The sequence below is a fragment of the Dipteris shenzhenensis genome, chromosome 27, assembly GCF_047967505.1.
Source record: "Dipteris shenzhenensis isolate YYH24624 ecotype China chromosome 27, Dip_SZ_1.0, whole genome shotgun sequence".
NCBI classification, from domain to species: domain Eukaryota; kingdom Viridiplantae; phylum Streptophyta; class Polypodiopsida; order Gleicheniales; family Dipteridaceae; genus Dipteris; species Dipteris shenzhenensis.
In genome coordinates, this window is record NC_141622.1 from 25349343 (window position 1) to 25372218 (window position 22876).

General features: G+C 42.8%; 1 protein-coding gene across 7 annotated transcripts in view; it reads left to right on the forward strand.

The window, feature by feature from the left end:
- Positions 1–22876, forward strand: part of LOC147884084 (uncharacterized) — a 36541-nt gene that overhangs the window by 3473 nt on the left and 10192 nt on the right. For 2 of the 7 annotated variants that reach the window (XM_087398285.1, XM_087398286.1), the window contains exons 2-14: positions 1621–1895; positions 2312–3053; positions 3183–3248; positions 3347–5276; positions 5371–5846; positions 6036–6158; positions 6402–6482; positions 6615–6668; positions 6770–6921; positions 7022–7089; positions 12136–12268; positions 12375–12499; positions 19306–19438. In XM_087398285.1, coding sequence (XP_087254411.1) covers positions 1621–1895; positions 2312–3053; positions 3183–3248; positions 3347–5276; positions 5371–5846; positions 6036–6158; positions 6402–6482; positions 6615–6668; positions 6770–6921; positions 7022–7043 — 3921 coding nt within the window. In that variant the 3' untranslated portion in view covers positions 7044–7089; positions 12136–12268; positions 12375–12499; positions 19306–19438. Of the gene's footprint in view, positions 1–1620; positions 1896–2311; positions 3054–3182; positions 3249–3346; positions 5277–5370; positions 5847–6035; positions 6159–6401; positions 6483–6614; positions 6669–6769; positions 6922–7021; positions 7090–12135; positions 12269–12374; positions 12500–19302; positions 19912–22876 lie in introns of those variants that run through there. The other 5 variants (XM_087398289.1, XM_087398288.1, XM_087398284.1 and 2 more) reach the window with 5 other exon arrangements.

The following is a 22876-nucleotide window of genomic DNA, read 5'->3' on the forward strand; positions in this document are numbered from 1 at the left end:
TCTCTGGGTATGCGTGCAGCTCTCCCTGTCTTGATCCTTAGCTGATGGGATGAGACCCGATGGCAATCCTCAGTGCGTGTGAGACTCTTGTCGTCGAGATACTGAGGTCTGATGATGAGCCCATCTTTCGATACTCTCAGAAAGTGGTCATAGTAGAGCTAGGTCTTGGTGGGGAACTCTTGGCCCCCCTAGTGCAAGATGTGTGGAGGTGGAGGAGATCTAACCGTATGATGCGGTTAATCTCATCTCGTGGGATCGACTCGATCGGTGCATCCATGCTTTTGTTGGTCCCAAGTTCACAACATCCTTATGCTTGACACATTGTAAAGGGATTGTGCCTTGTGAGTGGAAACATAGGAATAAAGATGAAATTAGTTGTACTTTAGCACCACCTTCGAGCTTTAGGCCGGATTGTGATGTGAAAAGGCGCTTTGGGCTATCTTTGAGGGCAGCTATATAAAATGATCATTTTGTGGATAATGGATCTTGGCCCCTTTCTATCACTCTACACTTATTACTTCCCTCTCTCTGCCTTCCCTGCCCTCTTTGTGGCCCCAAAATACTTTATACCCTTTCCCTCCAAAGACCCCATGTGCACATAGATACATGATGCATCAAAAGAAGTTAAATGCATGTGAATTTATGAATTTGAGAAGGGATTGCAGGCAAGAAGGTTGTAAATATTGTAGAGCGCTTAAAACTTAAAGCACATAGGGAAGAGTGTCAATACAGCTCTTGTGTGACTCCTTTCTGGAATACATCTCGGGGCTGTGTGCATGTTGTGTGGCATCCATTGCATGTTGCCACTCAAATACTTGCATTGCATCTTTAAAGAGGTCGTCTCATCAAATTCCACCACTTTGGCCCTGAATGCATAGTTGCTCTTGTAGGTCCACCTCTCAAGTGCCTTTCGTTCACGAGCAGATTTTTTGAGATTGGAATTGGAACTCTCAGGAATCTCTGTGATGACTGTGGTAGTTGCTGGATCCACTATGTCAAGGATCTCTCTTAGAAATGTTGTAATTTGACAAAGCATGCCAAGGAGACCAGTTATAACAATGCTAGTGAGCTGTTTCAAGGGAATGGTAATTCAAAAAACATGTCAAGAAGATCACGTATGACTAATGTTAGTGATGCAAAAATTCTAGTAGTCTGATTCACACACAGAGCAAATCAGTTCAACATTCATTCTACAAGTCCTCAATAGTTCATGACAATCTTACAAGCTGATAACAAACAAAACAATTTCTCCATGCACATATAGACCTCATGTGTCCAAAAACAACCTAATTTTATATGACTCAATCCCTTTATGTCATCTCATCACCGAGCATGGGACAATGAAATATAGCATCACCCTTCAGGAACTTTACATCATTTACCTTGGGAAAAAGATTGGGGGTTGGTGGTGGGGGAGGGTGCTATTAAGCAATAGGCATTTCTTCCTCTACGACTTTTTTTAAACAATGGGGAATTTGAAGCATGTTTTTTTTTTGGGGTTTGGGTTTGGGGGGTGTTCTGTATGTCTTTTGTTAAGTATCAAGGTTGAGTATTTTATATCTTGAAGACAAAGGAAGAATATCCTTTTAGTGATGACCACCTATGTTTAATCTGTTGCAGGTTCACAAGAGGAAAAGATTTTTCCCAGAGCATGAAAGTCTGCAGGGTGAAGGCCAAGGATTAGGTCCCCAATGGAGGCCTGCAAATCTGAATGCAGAAAATGGTACTGCATGGCACAGTAATTATGTCTCTGAGCCAAAGAGGCCCAAATTCTTCAAAACAGTGTTGAAGGTTGACCAAATAAACAATGACGATGAGTTGAACCATTTGAAAGCCAATGCTGCGTGCATCTCAAATGGAACTGACATGTGGAGTGGCCATTCATTTTTAAATAGGTGCTTTGTCAGTCCCTATGGTACACGTGACTGCTATTTCATTGTTAAATAATTTAATTTTACGAGTCATTCTTTTCAACTGTATTTGTGGCCTTGTGAGCCTCTGATGAGGTTTTCCACTAACTGCATTTGGTAAGCTCTGCTCTCGAGTTCTAACCTCAGAATGGCTGATCCTCTATTTCCATCAGAAGAAGTGACACAAACTCAGCACATTGGTCTGTGTATTGTACCTTGGACACAGGAAATGCACGTAGAGCTGTCCTACCTGTGTGCTATATGTAGCAAATTTTATTGTTTGAAATTCCGAATGGACTCAAGACTGAATGTTTTGCATGTTTATTTTGTGTCTAGTGCAAAATCTGCAATAGAGCTGAGGTATGTTGTGTGTTTTTGCTTTTCTTTTGAATTGAATGCAGGCAAAATGACAGGCCTGTAAGGGGTAGACCTCCAGAGTTCCGGTTTGGACCAGCTGGTAAGAAGCATAAGCCATGGGACAACTGGCATGCCTCTCCAGGAAGATCTGAAAAAGAAATTCCTTTTTCAAAAAATATGCAGAGCAAGCCACATATGATCAGTGAGGATTCAAAGTGGATGTATTTAAATCAACATGCAAAGATGAGTGGGCCATATTCTCTGAAGCAGCTGTTTGAAGGCTTACGAATTGGATTTCTTCCTGGGGATCTACCCATACATCGTGTTCATCAGGGGAAGCTGGAAGAGGCTGTGGCGCTCAAGGTCTTATTTGAAACTCAAGGATCTTGTGATTTTCCAAAGCCAAAATTAGGGCAGCCATTCAATCACATTTCTTCTGAGTGTGAACTGTCCTTGAACAAGCAACGGATAGTTTCACGAGGTTCAGCCAAAAGCCCCTCCACTGACAATGGATATCTTCACAAGCAATGGATATCTTCACAAGGTGTCTCCTCAGCCAAAAGCCCCTCCCCTCAGCCAAAAGCCTCTCCACCGTTCACCCTCCAAGGTTTTTCTGAAGCTCAGGAAAAAAACCCTGTCGACATGCATTCAAATGCCATAGCAGAGTTTTCATGCATGGATTCAAGCTGTTGGAAAGCCAGTGAAACTGCTGTGCAAGAAGTTGCAGCTGTGAACGACTCTTGTTTGAGCTCACCGAGTCTGCCTTCATTGATGCAGGAAATTCAGGTGTGCGAGTCTGGGAGCCTAAGGCAACTATCTTTTGTTCAGAGCTTTATGTCTGCAAGCTTCAGATGTATATGTTTGGTTTTCTATTGCCGATGATGTCTGAAATGTTTGAGCTTCTGCATTTATTAGGGCCAGGATGGTGCTGCTGCCCCAAATGAGAGCTGTAAACTACCCCCTGTAACAGCTGGGCAACAGGTAAGTGTGCCAAAACCATTACATGCTAATCATAAACTCAAAAGGCTGTTGTGATGTTTGTCTTATGTAGATGATTGGTTTTGAATTCATATATACAGGTTGCAGCAGAAGAGCTTGTTAACAAACTTTCTGAGAACTTTGATGAAGTGGATCTGCCACCCGGGTTTGAATGCCCAGTAGGCCTTGTTCCAAAAGCTTCGCCTTGTGTTAGAAAGTGCTCTGCTGAAGTTGTAGATCTTGTTGACACCGAAGTGTCAATCCCACCTGGGTTTGAGTGTATTGCTGTAACCAGGGCATCATCAGAGTCAGGTTCTCAACAAGATATTGAAGGTATATTATGTGCTAAGCAAAATGTACTTGGTTTTATTGAGAGCCAATTGCATACAGCAGTCATGCAGTCGGTTGAAAAGTCTCTTTTTGAGCCTCAATTAAGTTCTGAGCTCCGGTGTTGGATCAAATCATCAGGCACCCCTGCCTCAAAACCTGATTCACCAAGAACCATACATGTGCAGTCCCAAAGTCTCACAGTCCAGCAAGATGTGTTTCAACCTGCCTGGAAAGCTAATGAATTTCCTCAGGGGATAAAAAATCCAAGGAGAGACCCTTGCAGGCCTCTCAATTGGACTGCCTTTTCGGTTCCTGATTCCTCTACTAAATTATTGGAGCCTGAAGTGCAAGGTTGCCCTGCTGGTTTTCCTTGTCCTACAGTTTGTATAGGTCTCCCAGTAGGTAATCCGGTGGTCAAGAAGTGGACTTTAGGAAACACCAGCTTGCAGAGCAAGAAGTTTGACGGAAATGCTCTGCCTTGCCAGATTGTTGTGGACTCCAAAAATAGAGAGGCCTCAGCCCTTTGTGGAGAACATGCAGTTCGAACATCACAATGCCCACAGGTTGTACGACAAAGCTTTGTGAGATCCCCCGAACCACCCCCTCCTGGTGTGGATGTACAGGGTAATGGTTGTAAGGAGGTGGAATTTGGGCAGGCAAAACCTGTGGCTGTAACAGCACCTGTGGAAGAATCAAGAATTCTTTTCAAAGCAAATAGCAAAGCTTGCATACAGAAAAATTCTATGGACGGCATTATTCCTGTAAGTTGTTGTCCATCAGTTTCCCAATTAAATGCTTTAGCATTGATTCATAAGGAGATCCTTGCAGCTGTAATAAAGAGTTATTCTAGGAATGTTTTGAGTGCTGTCATCAGCGAAAGTTTGGCAAGTTGGATGAGTGCCAAAAAAGAGTCGAGCAAGTCTGTATGTTCTCATGGAGTGAGAATTACTAGATCATTGCTGAACATAAAAGAGCAGCCAAAAAATGCAGAAGATACTTTTTCTTCTCTTCCTTATTCTGAAGCTGTCCTGTATCCAAAAGAAGACTTGAGCAGATCCATCTTTACAAAGGGAAAATCTATTGCAGATAGATTTGGAAATACAGAAGAGGGATCTAAGAATGAAGGCATTGTCAGGTTGGTAAAAGGTCCAGCTGGACTTAACAGCAGTACAAATGTTTTAGCAGCAAGTGGTCAAAGTTCATTCTATGACAGAAACTGTGGAATAGAAGAGGCTACATCACAAGTGGAAGCTGCACAATGTGCAGATGTGGATACTTCCTACATGTCAAGTATTGATAGCTTGGTGAGCAACATTGCATTCTTATATGGGTCGCTTAAATTTACTCCAGGTGGTGATGAGAGTTATGGGGGTTATGGTGGGATGAGCAGGCAAAATGATTGTAGGCAACTTAGGGCAACTAATACAGACATGAATAATCAAAATGATGATTTTGATGCTTGCCAGAGAAAGGTTCTCCCTTACCTTAGAAAGGCCCAGGAGATGCTTCTTGATCTTGAAAGGTCAGACCCATGTGTTAGTGATGATAGAATTTCAAATGCACTACCAAAGTCATTGGAGACGTCTGGGAGTGGTTTTGAAGCAAATAGGCAAATTTCCGAGGAGGTGCAACAGCTGATCGACGAAGTACATGATGGGGTTGGAAAGAATTGCCAGACATTTGCCTCCACTGAACTCAATGGTACGTAATCTGACAGTAACTTAACTTTTCATTGCTTGTTGTTTCTGCATATGCCAATCAGATGCTTCTGTAAACTCATCTGGGTTACTTGTAGGTATCAATTTTGATGCCTTTCCTTGGGATGCTGAACCATCATTTGCGCTGTCTCGAAAGAAGAAGGGACATGTGAAGTCTTTGAAACAGCTGATGCTCATGACATCAAAATCCAAGCACAAAGATGCCAAAAAAGTTTTGTTGACAAGAAGGAAACTGGCCTCGAAAAAAGACTATGCAGATGTTTCTTGTACAAGTGTGGCCCCACTGCATGAAAGTAAGGATGGTTGCGCTCGAACCTGCATTGATGGGTGGGCATGGCATAAGTGGGCTCGAAATGTTCATCCGAGTGAAAGAAGTCAAGTGCAGAATATTGAAGGGTCTCAGCTGGTTCAAATAAATAGGAATAAAGATCTGCATGCAAGTTTGGTTGGTATTCAAAGCAGCATACAAGCAGCTCGAACAAACCGTGCACAACTTCGTAAACTGGCAGCTGCTGCTGAAGGATCTGATATTTTAAAGCTCACTCAGTCAAAGGTATCATACATCCTGGGTGTTAATCTTTTGTTAATTCTCTCACTATGTCCTTGATAATGGAATTTTGGGATAACCCAGATGCTTTTTGTCACTCGACATGTTGAACTTGACTGCTAACAAACCCCCTGATCTGTAGCATTTACCCGGGAATCCTTATAATACATCTTTTTGCTGGTCAATTATTGGCAGGCTCGAAAGAAAAAACTGAAATTTGAAAGGAGCAAGATACATAATTGGGGCGTGTTTGCCCTCGAACCAATTGAAGCGGGTGATTTTGTCATAGAGTATGTGGGTGAACTTATCAGGCCAAAGGTAGAGTTTGATTAAGTTATTTCTTAGCAGATTGTTTGCAGTAGAAAGGTGGCAACAATGTGGATATAGTTTGTTTAAAAAGTCATATTTTGGAAGGTACTGCATTATTCTTCTGCATTTCTCATCAAAACTCGTGTTGACATGCCTTTTTAGCATTACTATTTCTTTTTCCAGTCAAAGCGGTGCCGATGTTTTTTCTTATGCGATGTTACATTGTTCTGCCAAAATATTATGGAATTGCAGATATCAGACATCAGGGAGCGGCAGTATGAGAAAATGGGTATTGGGAGCAGTTACTTGTTTCGTATTGATAGTGAGACTGTGGTAAGTGCACTAGTTTGGCTTGCCCTGAATTATTTTCTGGTATTTGTGTAATCACTGTTCTAGGATGGCCCGTTGTATTAGATCTTAGGATGTGTTGAAGATGATGTGAAATATGGATCTTATGGGCGACAGGTGGATGCTACTAAACGTGGTGGCCTTGCAAGATTCATAAATCATTCTTGTGAAGTAAGCTTAGTCCTTTGCCATGCCATGTATTTGTACCCTTGTGATCTAAATGAGGTGAGGGGCGATGTGTGTTCATCTTATTTGCATGACTTTCTGTGCAGCCCAACTGCTATACAAAAATTATAACTGTGGAAGGACTAAAAAAGGTGTTCATATATTCGAAGAGGCATATTGGAGCTGGAGAGGAACTTACCTATGACTACAAGTTCCCGCGTGAAGAGCTCAAAATACCCTGCCACTGTGGCTCCATAAAGTGAGTGGTGTCATTTTTTTGTTTCTTAAAGTCTTTGCTTCCTTTGCTGCTCATGATGGTGTGGACTCCACAACTTTTTGTTGCTTTGTTGGAGACACAGGTGCCGAGGCTCTTTGAATTGATGCAGTGATGTGACTTATTGGGGAGATGTACTCCTGCTCACAGATGGTGAGTGTTTGTTGTGAAGAATTGAAGCATTTTTCATGCTAGCACTCAAAGCATCAAATCTGCATGTGTTGGATATTGAGCATTAGTGCTTGGGTCTGAAACCAGCTTGAGATGGTCCCCTTATTCCAGTTGAATTCTTGCTCTAAAATGCTTTCTTAAAGCTTGGCTATCAAGCAACTTACCACAATGGTCCTATGTAATGAAGGCCAAGATCAGGCCAAGTTAGCGAGGGTTAGGCCTGATTTGGCTTAGGGGATTTTTAGGCCTAGAGGGAGACTATATTAGTCCACCTCCACACCTTTGTACGGAACTTTTGATGTGACATCTAATCCTATCTACTCTCCCTTCCTCCTTCCTGCCTACGCTCATTCACTCTCTCTCTCTCTCTCTCTCTCTCTCTCTCTCTCTCTCCCCTACTTTCTCTCAATCTCTCCCTCTCTTTCCTACCTCGTTCTCTCTCTTCTACCCTTTCTCCTCCCTTCTTCCGCTAGGGGCTGCGCAGGGAGGCTGCGATATGGCGAGGCTAGGGGCTGCGAACCTGCGTGGAGATCCGTACGGTGCAGATCCGTACAGAACGGGGCTGATCCGTATGGTGCAGATCCGTACGGCGAGGGGCTGAGGCGGGCTGCTGCGCGTGGAGATCCGTACGGAACGTCAAAGCGGTTCGCCTCTTTTCGTTGGGGCTGCCTAAGGTTGGGTAGTTGCCCAAAAATTAATTGGGGGGTTTAGTTAACCCTAGGGTAGCTAGGGTAAACCTAAGGGTAGGGGCTGGGTTTATTTTTTTCCCTTTTTACCCCTCTCTAGGTACCCTTTTATAGGTGCTTGGTGCCTAAAAGGTGTGCCTATTCGAAGGGGTGTGACCCTTGGAATAGGTGCACCTTTTCATGAAGGGGTGTGTCCTTGTTTTTAAAAGGGGTGTCCTTACATGAATAGGTGTGTCCTTTTGTCCACGATGGGGTGTGTCCCTTGAGTGAGGAGTCGAGACTCTTAATCAAAAGGTGTGTCCGATGGTGGAAAATGTGCGTCCCTTGGTTTTGGGACAGCCCAAAAGACACGATTTTTGTCGTGTCCATTCACATCAACTCGTGATGTGTGGGAGATGGAGAGGCCATAGATGACTTTAGGCAGGATTGGCGCTAAAAATTTTTACGCTCATCCTCTCCATCTCTTCCATGCACAATGTGCACGGATATCCTTCTAGCGGAAAAGATGTATCAGATCGGCGCTAGAAGGTGGGGGGCATTTCCTACAGGCAGGAGCGAATTTTGCTCTGATACCACTGTAGGAAATCCTAGATTTACTATATTTAGAAATGTGCTAAGGAACAGAAAGGAGACTGAGATAGCAGAGAACAAGGAATAATTGTATTGCTTGAATGTCTGTAGGGTATGTAATGTGTCATCCATACAATTGGGCCTCTCTTATATAGAGAGTGAAGAGTCACACATGAAAAGGTGTGTACTCCAAAGGGTATGTGCATGAAGTGGTGTGTACCCCTTGTGAAGGGTGTGACCCTTAATGAGAGGGTACATTACAATAGAAATGTCTCTTCAATAGAATGTCTCTTGTGAAGGGTTGTGCCTCATAGGAAGTGTCCTGTCGAAAGGGCATACCCTTCCACAAGTGTCCATTCGTCAAACCATCCATAAGTCTAGAAATAGAGAAAGGAATACGTCACAGATCGTGATAGCAGCTGCCATACTAATGCCAACGCTATTACCCAGCCCTGTTCAGCTCAAACGCCAGCACAAGCTCAAGCTTGCAGCTTTTCACAAGCGTGCAACAATCAAAATCAACGCAACAGATAGCACTGAAGATATTCTGCCTAAGAGCCATGGTTGTGCGCAAAGAGAGCCTTGTGCGGGTAGCTCATCGAGCATGATCCTTGTGCGGGTAGCTCAACGACCCATCTGTTGAGCCCAAGCCGGTTGAAAGCAGAGCACTCCATCGACAGCCTCATCTAGCCTTCCCACCCATCAGTGACACTTGCACCTAAAGCAGCTTACATTGCGTGATCCACAACAGCCCTGTCGTCTGAAGGAGTTATGAGCCTTCGTGGTTCCATCGCGTGCTCTTGTTTTCGCCAGCCCCCGTCCCGCAGTTGCCATCCGTGAGCCCATACGTGCTACACCAGTAGTCCCATCGGCACCATGTCCCTCGCCATCCCGTTTGTTCTAGTTGCTTGCACCATCCCGTGTGCTCGCGTCGACTTTGTTTGCCTTGATCTTGTTGTCGTCGTCGGTTGCGCCGCCTACCCACGCCGTGCCGCCTCCGTCGCCTCTTGAGGTTCAGTTAGTTAGGCTGGTTAGGTTTAGTTAGTGGAGTGGGTTAGGTTAGGTGTAGTCAATTAGGTTTAGTTAGTTTGGCTCTAGGTTAGGTTAGTACTAACCAAGGTTAAAAGTTGGGTTAGGTTAGCATAAGTCGGTGTCGATAACAGTTGTAGTCTTAGGTTAGGGCTGTCATAACTATCTTAGGTGATTTAGGATCCCTCCCCCCCTCCCCCCAAAAAAGAAAAAAGAAAAAAGGAAAAGAAAAGAGCCTCGTTCCAGCCTCTTTCTCACATTTCGGGCTTATTTGGGCCACATTTTGCAGCTTCTTCATCGACCTTTCTCTCGAGCTTCTCTATTGACATTTTCGTGGTTCTACACTATATCAGTTTGGGAATTTCTTTGCAAGGAAAGCCATACATTCAACTCTCCCGTGGTAGTTCACCATGGCACCCCAACCTCCCCTTCTTGAATCACTTGATGACAGTGATGAGGTTGCCCAGTGTGAGCACTAGCCTTCCATAGTGGGTGCATCCACTAGTGGTATAAATGTTCCTACTACCACTCAGGCCCTCTCTCCTACATCTCGGGTTGTTCAGACTCAATTCCTTGCAGCATTCTCCTCCATGCTCTAGCAGGATACATCTTTACAGTTGGGACAGCAGATGATTAGTCAGCAGTCTTAGCAGATTGGCCAGGTTGTCGCACATGCATTACCGGACAAAGGCATGCAGCCTATACCCCAGGATGGGGTCCAATCAGACAGCCATAATGCATTCTCTACACCACGCCGAGTTTTTATGGCAGATTTTGCACGCACAACAGGATTTCAGTCCAAGGGAACTCTTTCGATTACCATCTACAACCTCTTGTACCCAATTACAGTACCCTATTACATTGGATGTGTTGCATCAAGTATTTTCCCCCTTTGGGCTTATCGAGAAGTTTGTCATGCATCAGATTTCAGGTGGTCTACAAGCTGAACTACAATATGCCTCACAGGCTAGTGCATTGCAAGCACAAAACAGCTTGCAAGGTCGGGATATATACATTACACATTCAGCTGTTAGAACCGACAAAGATGTCATTCCTAGGGTCATTCCACGCTAAATGTGGAGATACAAATGCATAGAGCAGCCACCTGTTTTTGGATCTATGATTACTAGAGGGGTGATGACACACGCTAAGCAGGCCGATAAAAATAGCTACCCAACATCTGAGGAGAATGCACATGTGCAAATGTGGGTAACACAGCCAATGCAGCCAAGCCATCCTATGCCTCCCACTAGTACACAGCCAAATCATGTTTCAAATCCAGTGAACATGCCTTTGTATGCAGGACACAAATCTGATTATTTCAAGGCAATTACAGCTGCAAATACAAATGGGTTTTTTGGGGATAGCTGCTCCGATAAAAAGAGCAGCCCACGTGATGGAAACAAATATGGACATCAAGGGGGCTGTTATATCAGTTTGCAGGACCGATACATTGCTCCAGACGATGCCCTAGCAGTTCAGCATACCAATGGAAGGAATACATGTATGCATGGTGATGGCAGAAGCCTACATAACAGTGACAATGAAGCAAGCCAAATGGTTGAAAAGACAGATGAGCAAATCTGTGATAGAAATCAAGATGCGGATGTTGACCAGCAAGGTAAGGATGTGGATGCACTTGCACTTGACATGTCTAGGCATGCAAACTTTGAGGACAAAGTTTTTTGAGGAGGAGGTAAGTATCCAGCGTTGTATGGTCTCCATTAAGGAAGAAAATATTGAAGACCATGGTGATGATAACAAAGGATGCCAAAGCAAATCTACTAAGAAGCAGATTGTGCATCGAGAGCAAGGTATGCATGACCGTTTAATCCTTGAAGCTGCATCACCACACATTCAGGAGCAGTACAGTGGGAAAGATAGCCACATGAATAATGCCCTTCACTATTGCTCACTAAATAATGCCACTCTTTGGGACAACCTTCTTCCATTGCCTTATTTGCTGTTGCTCATGTCTTCAGCCCCCTCTGAATGTCATATTCATTAATGATGCGATTTTCTGATTCAGCCAGTGTATGTTGTGGAACTCCTATGGAATGTTCTGTAGATGTTATTCCCTTCAATTGGTTGTATTCTGTGAGAACTTTTCCAAGTTATATCAATTTTGTAACCATTTGGCAGTCCATTTATTGCAACCTGTTCGTTCGTTTGCGTGTCACAGCCTCCTAAACGTCTTAGCAAATTTTTAAGTCGTTATCTATTTCTACAGTTAAAATTTCATTATATGTATCTCTGTAACCTGGTTGTATGATGAGAGTGTGACTCCGATTCCCTACGTGTTCTCACTCCCATTTTAAGAGTGTCCAATGTTTTGATTGGTGTGGGTAAGTACATGTAGCCTGAGGCTGGGGTAATTATTTGAAGTTTTCTGATTCTGTTTCACCCATATTTTCAGTTGATGGAGCCAAGCTTGAAAGCCTTATGATCTAGCTATTTTGCTTTTTTTGAGGGGGGGTTTCAGGGTTCTAATACCTGGGGCCTTCTTTTTGTGTATTGGATTGGCCAGGGATGTCACAGATATAATGTTACTATGGAGGATAATTCTGTTGTTACAGATTTGCAGTAATAACTTCCTGAAATATAGATCGTGTGCTTTTTGGGCATGCTGGAATCTGTGAACTGTACCAGTTTATTTGCATGATATTTGGGAGAGGTGGACAGGTGGTTGGCCTCTGTTACGTTCCATATAGTTGCTGAATTCTATTTTATCATGCTGTTGCAGTGATCAAGTATGCTACTTGCTTTTGGGAAGAAAGGAACGGTGAGGCACAGTACATCTGGGTGGAGCTGCTGCAGCAGCTCCACCCAGTATACACCTTAGGAAATGACAGGAGCAGAGTGACTCTGGATACAAGGTGAGAGTTAGCAGCTACAAGGTTTAGGCTGTAATCGAGGAAATCAGGATTTAATAGCTTGTGATCCGTACTTATCACATTCTACATTGGCTTTTGGCTTGTGAAGCTGCTGGCAGTTCTCACACTGAGCTGTTTGATTGGAGAAAGATCCCACCATCCGCAGCAAGGCATAGAGAGTAATATCATGGCAACAAGATGCTGGCAATCCTGGGAGTACGTTCTGTCGCTCAGGTATCCCTATTCAAGCCTGTTTTTGCTTGCAGATGTTTGTTAATTTAAGTTTTGTATGCATTAATGCTTGAGCTTGTTTCAATATATGTTTTTATGTTTTCTTTTCCTTTTGTGAGTTGTGTAACTTTGCACAGTTTAGAATTCCTTAGCTGAGGGGAGTTGTTGAAAATCCTAACATTTACTTTGCTCTCTTTTGGATTAAACCAGAAGCCTATTCTTTACCCCAGCTGTCGTCTCTGAGTTTTGTTAAAGGCTTTCAAATATTTTATAGTTTGGAACACTTACTTTTCCTTTAATTGATTATTGGAGTAATACAACTTTTCCTTAGTGAATTCATGGTCCTGTGTTAGTGCTACGATGTGCAAGTAATAGGGGCATGCCTGAAATGTGAAGGCTTGGTATTTTTATGGAGGAAGGTGAGGCTAAATATTCAGTTGCCAAAATCCAAGTTGTGCGATGGCTTCATTGACCTGTGCAGCTCAAGGTAGTTATACCGCTCTGAAATACAGGCTTTGGGAAGGGGACAACCTTATGGTATAACAGGCTGATGATTTCAATGCCTTTTGTCCTATTTGTTGCTCTAAAGATGATTTACAATGTTGTTGGGGGCCAAGTATAAATGGATGCTCAATATGTGTGGGTGTGTGGATTTGTATGTGTGAGAGCATGTGTTTATACTATGGTCTACACCCACTGTTGGGCGCGGATGACGTCAGTGGGGATGTCATAGTAGCTAGTCCCTGCTATGCGTGATGGAGTTAAACCTTACGAGTGACTATCATGAGATTGAAAGTGCACTATGCTGTGCTTTTAGAGGATGAGTTTGGGCATGTTCCTGGACTCATTGGGGATTTGTTGTTGGGGACCAATTGGCATGAAATTGGTCCTTTATAAGTGAGAAAGACATCTTAATTGGCATGTGCGTATGAATATGTATGCATGTATACAATATTGTACATTCGCATAGAAATATTTACAATGCGCACGTGCATGTGCATGTGTGTGTATATGTATGTATGTTTGCCCCCCCCCCCCTCTCCCTCCTTGGGCTTCTCTCAGAGTTTATCATACTTATCTTTTCTTTAGCTTGTCCATCTCCCATCACGCGCTTCACATACTATGAAATATGTTACGACCAAAGGTTATTCGTTACTCACGTCACACCATACATGACACCTTCCACACACGTCACATACCACAAAATACACTACTTCCATGGGTTATCCGCCTGCCTTTGTATCCTACTTGAGGTCTAGAGGATCGAGCTGCTCTGGTCATGCGCTCTCTTCATGCTGCCGCTCTCTACACTTATTTCTACACATCATGCTCCACCCTTCGGTTACCTATTGTATAAATCCCTTGCAATAGTTGGTACAATGATGAGTGTAAGGCATTACGTTGCCAACTTCGACACAAACCAAGCACCATCTTTAAGCACAACGGAGACTATATGTGAGTATTTGCCGCTTGGTTCTCTGAAAGAAGAAAGTCTTGATCTGCCAGAATGAGGACTTACTAAATATCTTGTTTAGCAGCAACTCGGAAGACTTCTGACGGTAGTTTCTTGAGCGATGTACTTCTCCTTCTATCATTGACACCACTCTTTGGCACTAGTATGCACGTACTCTTTACAATAGTTGTTCCTCGACGTCTCACAAATACCCTATCCCATCTCTTGTGCACTGTGTACCATCACCGATGACATCAGACACGCAGCCTTGAAGTTCCATAATGGCTGACTGTATTGTATATTGCATATAGACTAAGTACCCTAGTCTTGATCTTGGTAAGACTTTTAAATGAAGCAATTTGCACCAGTTTTTCCCACACGTGCACCATTTATACCATCATCCCAATCCATAACTCAATGGATCCCATGAGTTTGGAAAACTACAAGACTACAAGACCATCATGATTGGGCATGCCATGTCTAAGATTTATGTCTCGGCATGCAGGACTGAGAGCTAGTGGATATGTTATCACATGACCTTGTTTCACATCCTTACATTGTGGGGTGCATCAGGGCATAGAAATAGAGGTTCATTGTTGCTCACCAGGCTTTCGATATAATGCCACGAGCTTGCCTCATCAGATGCCTACATGATCTAGGACGATGAGGAGATGACTAGGGTATGGGGTATTCTTGACACTTTGTATCATGTAGGGTTTGGACGGAGAAGATCAAGAGCATGATTGTTGAGACACATGATCTTAAGGTCAACCTTGATAAAATCAAGGGTATATTCCTTAACGCGTTTGGAAGTCATGCATAGAGAGCAACTTACTTTCGATGGGTTGCCAATAGAGACTGTTGCTCTCTCTCTCTCTCTCTCTCTCTCTCTCTAAGAGTGTTCTCCAGCTTGATTTCATAATGAGACGGACTATGCAAGTCCGATCCAGTAGGGTACTGCATTTGCTATGCTCGAGTGCTGGTGCTTCCTCTCTCATTTTTAGAATCCTAGGACCACGTCTCTTCTCTTCGACTCTCTGGTCTGCCCAGTTGGTATGTATGAGTCTCCTTGATGAGCCCCAACCTATGAGAGATGGATTAGGTTCAAGTAGAGAGACTCTAGGTTTGATTGATTGCACGTATGATCTGTAGCAAACCTTTGGTCTCAAAGCAAATTCTCCTAGTGGATTTTGGAGCCCCCCCCCCTCCCAAAAAAAAGGAAAAAAAGGAAAAAAAGAAAGAGAAAAAAATAAAAGAAAATAAAAAGAAAGAAAGAAAAACGACAACAACAACAACTTGACGCAGCTTTTCAACTGATCATATAACTCATCGAGTGAGAGATCTCAGTGAAATTCCCACATCTGGATTTAATAAGAACCACATACAAGATTCCTATGGGGCTTAGAATCAAAACTAATAAGCTAAGGTAGCCATGTGCATGCATCCTTATGATGACTCGCGCATACGAGTATGCAGGTTCTGAGGACCAACTCAATTGCATCTTGCAGTAGCAGTGCCACTAACAGAACTGATTCTGCACTGTTACACTTGCACGATGAAACCCTCCTTTAAGATCTGTAGACAGTGCTCTTCATAAAAGCTCAGCTTCACTAAATCTTGCTAGATGATAACCAAGTCCTATGCATGTGGAGTTATACGAGATCCTTCCAAATGACAAGGAACAAATGGATATAGAGACGCATGCGGAAGGTGGGTGATTCTAAGATATTTAGAATGTTCCAAGTCTTCAGTTGTTCGAGCCCAATAGATGAGATAGAGTTCAAGAGACAAATGTACACACATTGAGTGATGCACAAAAGGCAATTGAGTGTGTGCTTGCAAATTGGATCTGAGCTATGTTTGCTCACTATATAAATGGAATTCTATCGTATCGAGACTTCCTTTTTGTGTTTATTGAGTGATTGCATCAAGTAGGCATGAGCAATCTGAGTGTGGCAAGCGTCAACACTGTTCATTACTATTAGAACCCTTTCAGCTTGTTTGTATCAGGTTTCTCATAGTCTCAAAGACCGATCGGTCTTCCGAAGACTTTAATAAACTTTCTTTCTTCCTTCTTGGTAGTATGCATGAATTGATACACGATCTTTTCCATGCACATATACGTGTGCTTTCTTTTGTGGGTGAGTGGTGCAAGCAGAGTGTGATATTCTGTTCGATGGAGAACATACTTTTTACGGTGTCTAGTGTTGCATTTTATTTATGTATGCATGCATGTGTGTATTTCATATTCACCAGAAACGTTTCGAAAGATAGAACCGTGGAACATTTCAAAAAAAAGCAGAAGTTTTGAAATGCGTAGTTGTACTCTTTGGTGTATAATATGTCCCGCATACAGGGTAAGTTAAAATGATGTTTAACATGTGGAATTCCAATAATATTGCCCCGGACAATGGCATACAAAGCATAGAAGTATGAAATATATATTGTAAAATGTATTTCCTACTTAAGAGCTCATAAATGTCAATGGCCGTGGCCCATGAAATCCATTATCCAACAAGAAATTCAAATAACGTGACTCATGAGTAAAATGTGAGCCAATTGCATAGACATTGAATAGTGAAGACCATAAATGATCAACAGCCAGCTAGCCAGCCATCAGATTATATCGTTCAGCAAACAAGTGTTGACAATATTAAAGACAAGTAAGACCATAAATGATGAGCAGCCAGCCAGCCATTAGATTTATCATTCAGCAGACAACTGTCAACAATAATGTATAGACCATACATGCCAAGGCATGCGAATTGAGAAGGCTTTGAAAAACTCCTAAAATCTTATATATGATATTTTTGCAAACATTTCTTTGTCACAAGATGCTCATGAGTATTTAAAATTTGAGAAAGTCAAAGAGTCTTTCGACATGGGGCTTATAGGGACCCTCTCTTTTCCATATGCCCACACCCTCTCTACTTTACATAGGAATTCTAGAAGGATTCGTCTTGATCCCACAATCTTTCACACTCCTTCACATGCCCTCTACAGACTTTGGCATGTGATCTCTCTTACATTCATGGACATGAGATCCACTTCTTTATATGACTCATTCTTTCTATTTTCTAAAACCTTTGTAATATCTTATTCACAGAAAGGCTACCACGTGATCTCCACACGCTTTTCAAACATACGCAAAAGCGATACTAATACCAAATAGTAGATATCCAATTTTTGTGTCCCATCTCCTCCCCCCTAGCAGAGTGCCAAGCTTTCTAAAACCTTTGTAATATCTTATTCACAAAAAGGCTACCACGTGATCTCAACAAGCTTTTCAAACATACGTAAAAGCGATACTAATACCAAATAGTAGATATCCAAATTTTGTGTCCCATCTTCCCTCCCCTAGCAGAGTGCTAAGCTTGCCTTGGGGGTCTATTGGCCATGGTGTGAGGATAAGAGATCTTTATCCGGTACTCATTGGTACGTCTAGGAAGCTCTTGGCCATTTGTGTCTTCCAAAAGATGGGTGTTATTTTTGAACTTTTGCTTTACATTGAAGGGACGTAAAGAAGCGTTTCGAAGCATGAGAAATGTTGTTGTTGTGACTGGTGTATTTATGTTCGTGTTTATGTGTATGTATGTATATGCATATGCATGTGTGTATATATATTATAATGCCATGTGTATCCTCTTGGATGGAGCAAACATTTTTTTATACGGCCTATATGGCTGTAAGGTTGCATTGGCTTTTGCTAAGACGAGGGAATTGGCCTTAGTAGGGGTATATTGTAGAGTCAAGCAAGCTATAGGTAAGGCATTGGATGTGTTCTGCCATTGGTCAAGTGAATGTACTAGTCAAAAGCTTACCCGTCAGTAAATTCTCTGCAAACCAAATCCATGCACAGATGCCATGGTATATTAGCGGTGATGAGCAAGTTAACACATGAAGTTCCTATCTCTTCCATGGGTTCCATGTAGAAGAGACATTTGAAGTGGAACAATTGGCACAAGGATCATGTTGGAGCAAGCATAATGAGATCATGATTAAAAGGAGAAACTCTGTTGGAAGTGAGTGAAACATCTTCTTAGGTTTAGGGGGAAGAGGAGGAATTGCAAATGGAGTTAGACGCACGCTTCAATTGGAGAAAAGCAAAGCAACATGAAAAAGTTTCTTCTTTGATCACATGAATGGGAAGATTGGAGGCTCTTTTAGTGCAACTTCTAGAATAGAAATGGAATACTCAAACAGCATACTGTTATTATTCATGATATTGGACGACAAGGTTGGCCCTTTATCATTTTCATGGATTAGTCATTCTAATTTCTATTTCTCAATCGTTATAAATACCTCCACACCCGAGGCTCAGTTTTGGATGATTTCTACTAAGGTTTGGTTCACAATTTGTGTGCATAGTTGACCAGTACTGTAACTCAGTTTGGGTATGGCCATCTTTTCGAGTGAGAACATGATCGTATAAGATTCTCCTGTAACTTTTTATCAAATGATATACATCTTGTAACTAAGACTGATGCATAGTTTGCTTATTATCTATTATAGCCCAAGATATGATTGTCTTCTTGTTTTTAGTGATACCTTTGTAGTGTATTCTCCAAGCAGCTAACTTCCGTCCTAAGCTAGCACTTAAACTGAAGAAGATGCAAATACATGGCAAAGTGCATCAATAGCCCTTAATGGTGAAATGTGTGCAGCAATTGATACCTTGAGCTTTCAGGATCATAGCCTTGCACATAGACGACCAGGGCAACCTTGTAACAATAGAAAGAGTAAAATGCCTCAAATGTTGGAACAATGAGCCGCAAGCCATCTTTGTGTAACAATAAGCCCATATTCTAGTTTAACCTAAAAAGGTTACCGTTCTTGTAACATGTGATGGAAAATTGAGCCTCTCAATAGCAGCTGTCCTTTTGGAACTGTTGGAGTGAGGGTCGACGCTGGTGGAGAGGTTGAAAGAGGCTGAAGTGCCTTGTTGTCAATGTAAGGTTCCATACCCCTTTTTTTAGGGGGGAAGTCATCACAGTTCAGAATATGAGAACAGCCCTTCAACAAAAGTCAGCCATGTAATTTAGGCTAGCCATATATTGCTTTGTTTGTCCTCACATTCTCTGAGCATGTATAAGCAAGCAATTGCTGTTCGTCTCATGATCTGTAGATTTGATCTTTGAGTCTGCCTTTTCAAGGATATTTTTCTTCTTTACCAAATTCACATCCACTTTTAGTCTAACCGTTTTGTATGTCTTACACCCTCATGTTTCTTCAGTTTGATGGAAGATTCTGTCTGCAGTTTGGCTTTGGCAGCAGAGAATTTTAATTTGTCACTTGTTTCTCAGTTTTAAACGATGTCTACCAGAATTGAAGCAAAATTTGTGTGTTTTGCCAGCAGATGAAGCCATGAGTTTCCCTCAAATCTTGAGTTGGAGGCTTTTGACTTTGGCTGATCACGGTTTTATTCCTACCAGAGGCAGAGTATAAGATAATGTGGATTGAGCCTCAATTGCAAGAAATCAGATTTCCTGGTAAGTGATTCCGTTGTCTGCATGGCAATAATTCTCAGTTTGTGTACTCAAACCATGACGACGAACACAGTCGACACCGTTGTAGGCTGTGTATAATCCGCAAGTTCCAAGTCAAGATGATGATGAGACAAGAGTTTGAAGAAAGGACCGCTGGAAAGCAGATTTGTAGACATTTCAACTGAGCAATTTAGGTCTCTTTGTAACCATCATTTGATGTTCTTTCAAGAATAATTGTCAGGAACACTCTTGAAGTAAAGAATGCATTGGGATTATGTGTCACCTTATGATGCAAACATTGTTCTTGGTGTTCCAAAAACTCACTCAAGCTATGCAGATGTCAGCATGAAGAAAGATAACCATTTGGCTGTTCTGCTGACACTGTTTCATGAAGGCTTTTTCCTTCAATGAAAGTGGGATAATGGGGGGTTTACTTACTCGTCAAGAACTCGAGGAAAGTTTTCTTAATTGAGTAGTACTCTTGCACAGCGTCCCTACTTCCAGTGACTTGACTGTTGAATTTGAACTCCCCTTGTAAGCAAAAATTCATTGGCCTTGATTGACTCAATTCTCTCTACTTGGGAAAAAAAGTTGAATAAAATTATCCACACAGGCTTCAAATTATAGCTGCTTGTGCTTTGTGAGGCGAACATCAATTTAACCTTAAGGTTCAGCTCTGACTTTATTAGAAGAGCTGCTAATCTTGAAGTACCTAAACATTAGCCATGGCAATGATAGTCTGTCCATTCGCTCTAGATTTGCCATTGCCCGTCTGCTTAGTGTCTCAATGCCTCAAGTGTCTGTATGGTTATAACTCCTCCTTCTTTATTGGAGTTACTTATATACCTACAGACAAGAGTTTCTCACTGCTCACCATGTGATTATAGTAATGCTGCAAATAGATTTCCAATGCCTCCTCAACTGTTGTATTTATTTGTCCTGCCCTCGGAATGGGTCTTTTTTGTATTTTTAAATGTTCAACCTTCTTTCCACTTGAAGCGTTTCTATTACTTCATAACCTACAAAATGTGGGATTGGATGTTTCAATAAAAGAAAGCATCAGATTGATGGAGGCACAGATATGTGATTAAAAGTTTACGGCTTTTCGGTAAACTTATGCCCTTAATCTCCTAGAGTGGTTTCTCCATGCTTTTGACCATGCAATGAACATTGGTCACACAATGCCTTTTGTGAGCCCTCTTAATGGACACCTTTTAGTCGCTGAATATGTTTTTTGTGAGTATTTTCATTACTATGCAAGGCCAAGAAAAACCATCTTTTAAGTGGCAGATAAGTCACTTCAATGCTCCATGAGTGTTTTCTGAATATTGGATAACATAGAGATTCATCTTGATGCTTGATTATGAAAAATGCGTCAACCATGGTCCAGGTTTTTCCACACCAACCTCCCATAACTCATTTTCAGTGGACCAAATCTATTGGCTTCTTGATAGGGGGTGAGGAGGGAAGCTGCCTTTGGCTTTCGGTCGTTTTTGTGGGGGCAGAGAGCGAGGTACCTTGGCTGCCAAGAGGGGAGCTGCCTTTGGCTTTCGGTCATTTTCGCAGCGGCAGAGAGCGAGGTACCTTGGCTGCTAGGTGAGTATTGATATTTCAGCAGAGTAGCAGATCGCCTTAGTTCTAGTGTGTTCAACACAAGCTTTTGTATTGGAGCTCAGGCGCCTGGCCCTCGGTGCACACTTTCTTATGGGCCGGTTCGGATGGCCAGAATTGCATGGCAGACAGGGAACATGCCATAGGCATGAGGAGGTTTTGTAGAATAGAGTTCTCCTGGACAAGCTAGTTGCGTGGGATCTCACCCCTGGCGCAAAACCTTGGAAGCTCCTTCAGCGTGGGCTTCTCAGAAATACCTCACGTATAGATGGATAGTGGCATCAATCTCATCGTTGGATCCTTGTGAGGCCCCTCCTATAGGGAAGGATTCTCCATTGATGTGGAGCTTGTATAGGGTTTGACACTAAGGTTTGGAATCAAGATGGTCTCATGCTCGGACAACGGATTCACATAGATTAAGCACAATACACAATAGCCCAGTCAACTGTTTTGGGACGTGGAGTAGGCTCCCCGTAGAGGCAGAGGAGCGGTTGGGAGCCCGAGGGACAGGGAAGAAGAAGAAGAAGAAGAATATATTATCGTCCTCTGAAGACCAAAACCGGCCTATGGGACCTGAGCAATACAATATCACAAGTACATGAAAGCTCCTCCCGAAGATGGGAGGGTGGAAAGAGAAACCACCTTCTAGGATTCAGGTGGATTCCTATGCTTGAAGAGCTTATACACAAATGTTCCTAAAGCTGAAGGTGACCCTTTATGCAGCAAATCAGCCAGTTTGTTATGTCCCTCAAGGAGGTGATTGAACTCTTCCCTAATGTGTGCATAGTGAGGGCATATCATTACCATGTGTTCTTCTGTTTCAACCATACCTTGATCACATAGTTGGCATATTCTACTCTCCCTTGGCATCTTTTTCCATCCCCCTGTTTCTATTTGCAGCTGGTGTGATCGGGAAGTGGATGAGAGAGAGAGAGAGAGAGAGAGAGAGAGAGAGAGAGAGAGAGAGAACCATCCTTGCGTCATGGCAGGCAGCACTTCAGACATGGACAATCAGTTTTTCAGGATAGTAGTACTCTTGCAGTTATGATTAGGCGAGGCAAGAATCAAGCCAATTTCTTTAGAGTGGGGTCAGGAGGTTCCACCAGTTAGTGGCTGAGGGAGACCCAGAGATGATGGGAGCTTGGATTCGCTTCATTGGTAGATAAGCAGAGTAATGGGCCATCGACCCTCTTTAACATCTTAGATCAGGATGCTCCCTCGGTGACGGTCCCTTTAGAAGGTCTATTGGGACCCATAAGAGTAGTTTTGGCCGTCCAGAGTAGGCCACATAGAGCGAGTGGATGAGGTGGCCGTCTCCTCTCAGACGTGGATAGGACGATGGCTCTTGGAGGGAGACACTGGGCTAAGCAGTAGGTTTCAGATCTAGATTTTGAATGTGCTTATATTTCAGCTTGCGGCTACGAAAGATCTTTTATTTCTTCTGGTTGGTCACCCACGGGGACTTGTCCATTGGCTCTTGGTTGGAGCAAATGCGGGTGGATGGTACAATGACGGCTCTTCGAGAGAGACACTGGGCTAAGCAAGAGGTGTCTTAGACGGTCAGATCTGGATTTTGAACGTGTTTATGGTTCAACCTGCGGTTATGAAAGATTTCTTGTTTCTTCTAGTGGGTCGTCGATGGGGACTTGTCCATTGGCTCTTAATTGGAGCAAATGTGGGTGGATGGGCGATGCCACTATTGCACGGACATAGTTTTAGAGAGGATCCCACATTGCTTATGGAGTTGCCCAGTTGACAGAGGGGGGCCATTTCTTCCACATTGATACTTGAGGCATAGCGGCTTGGTTCACAGAGAGGGCCATGCCTTCC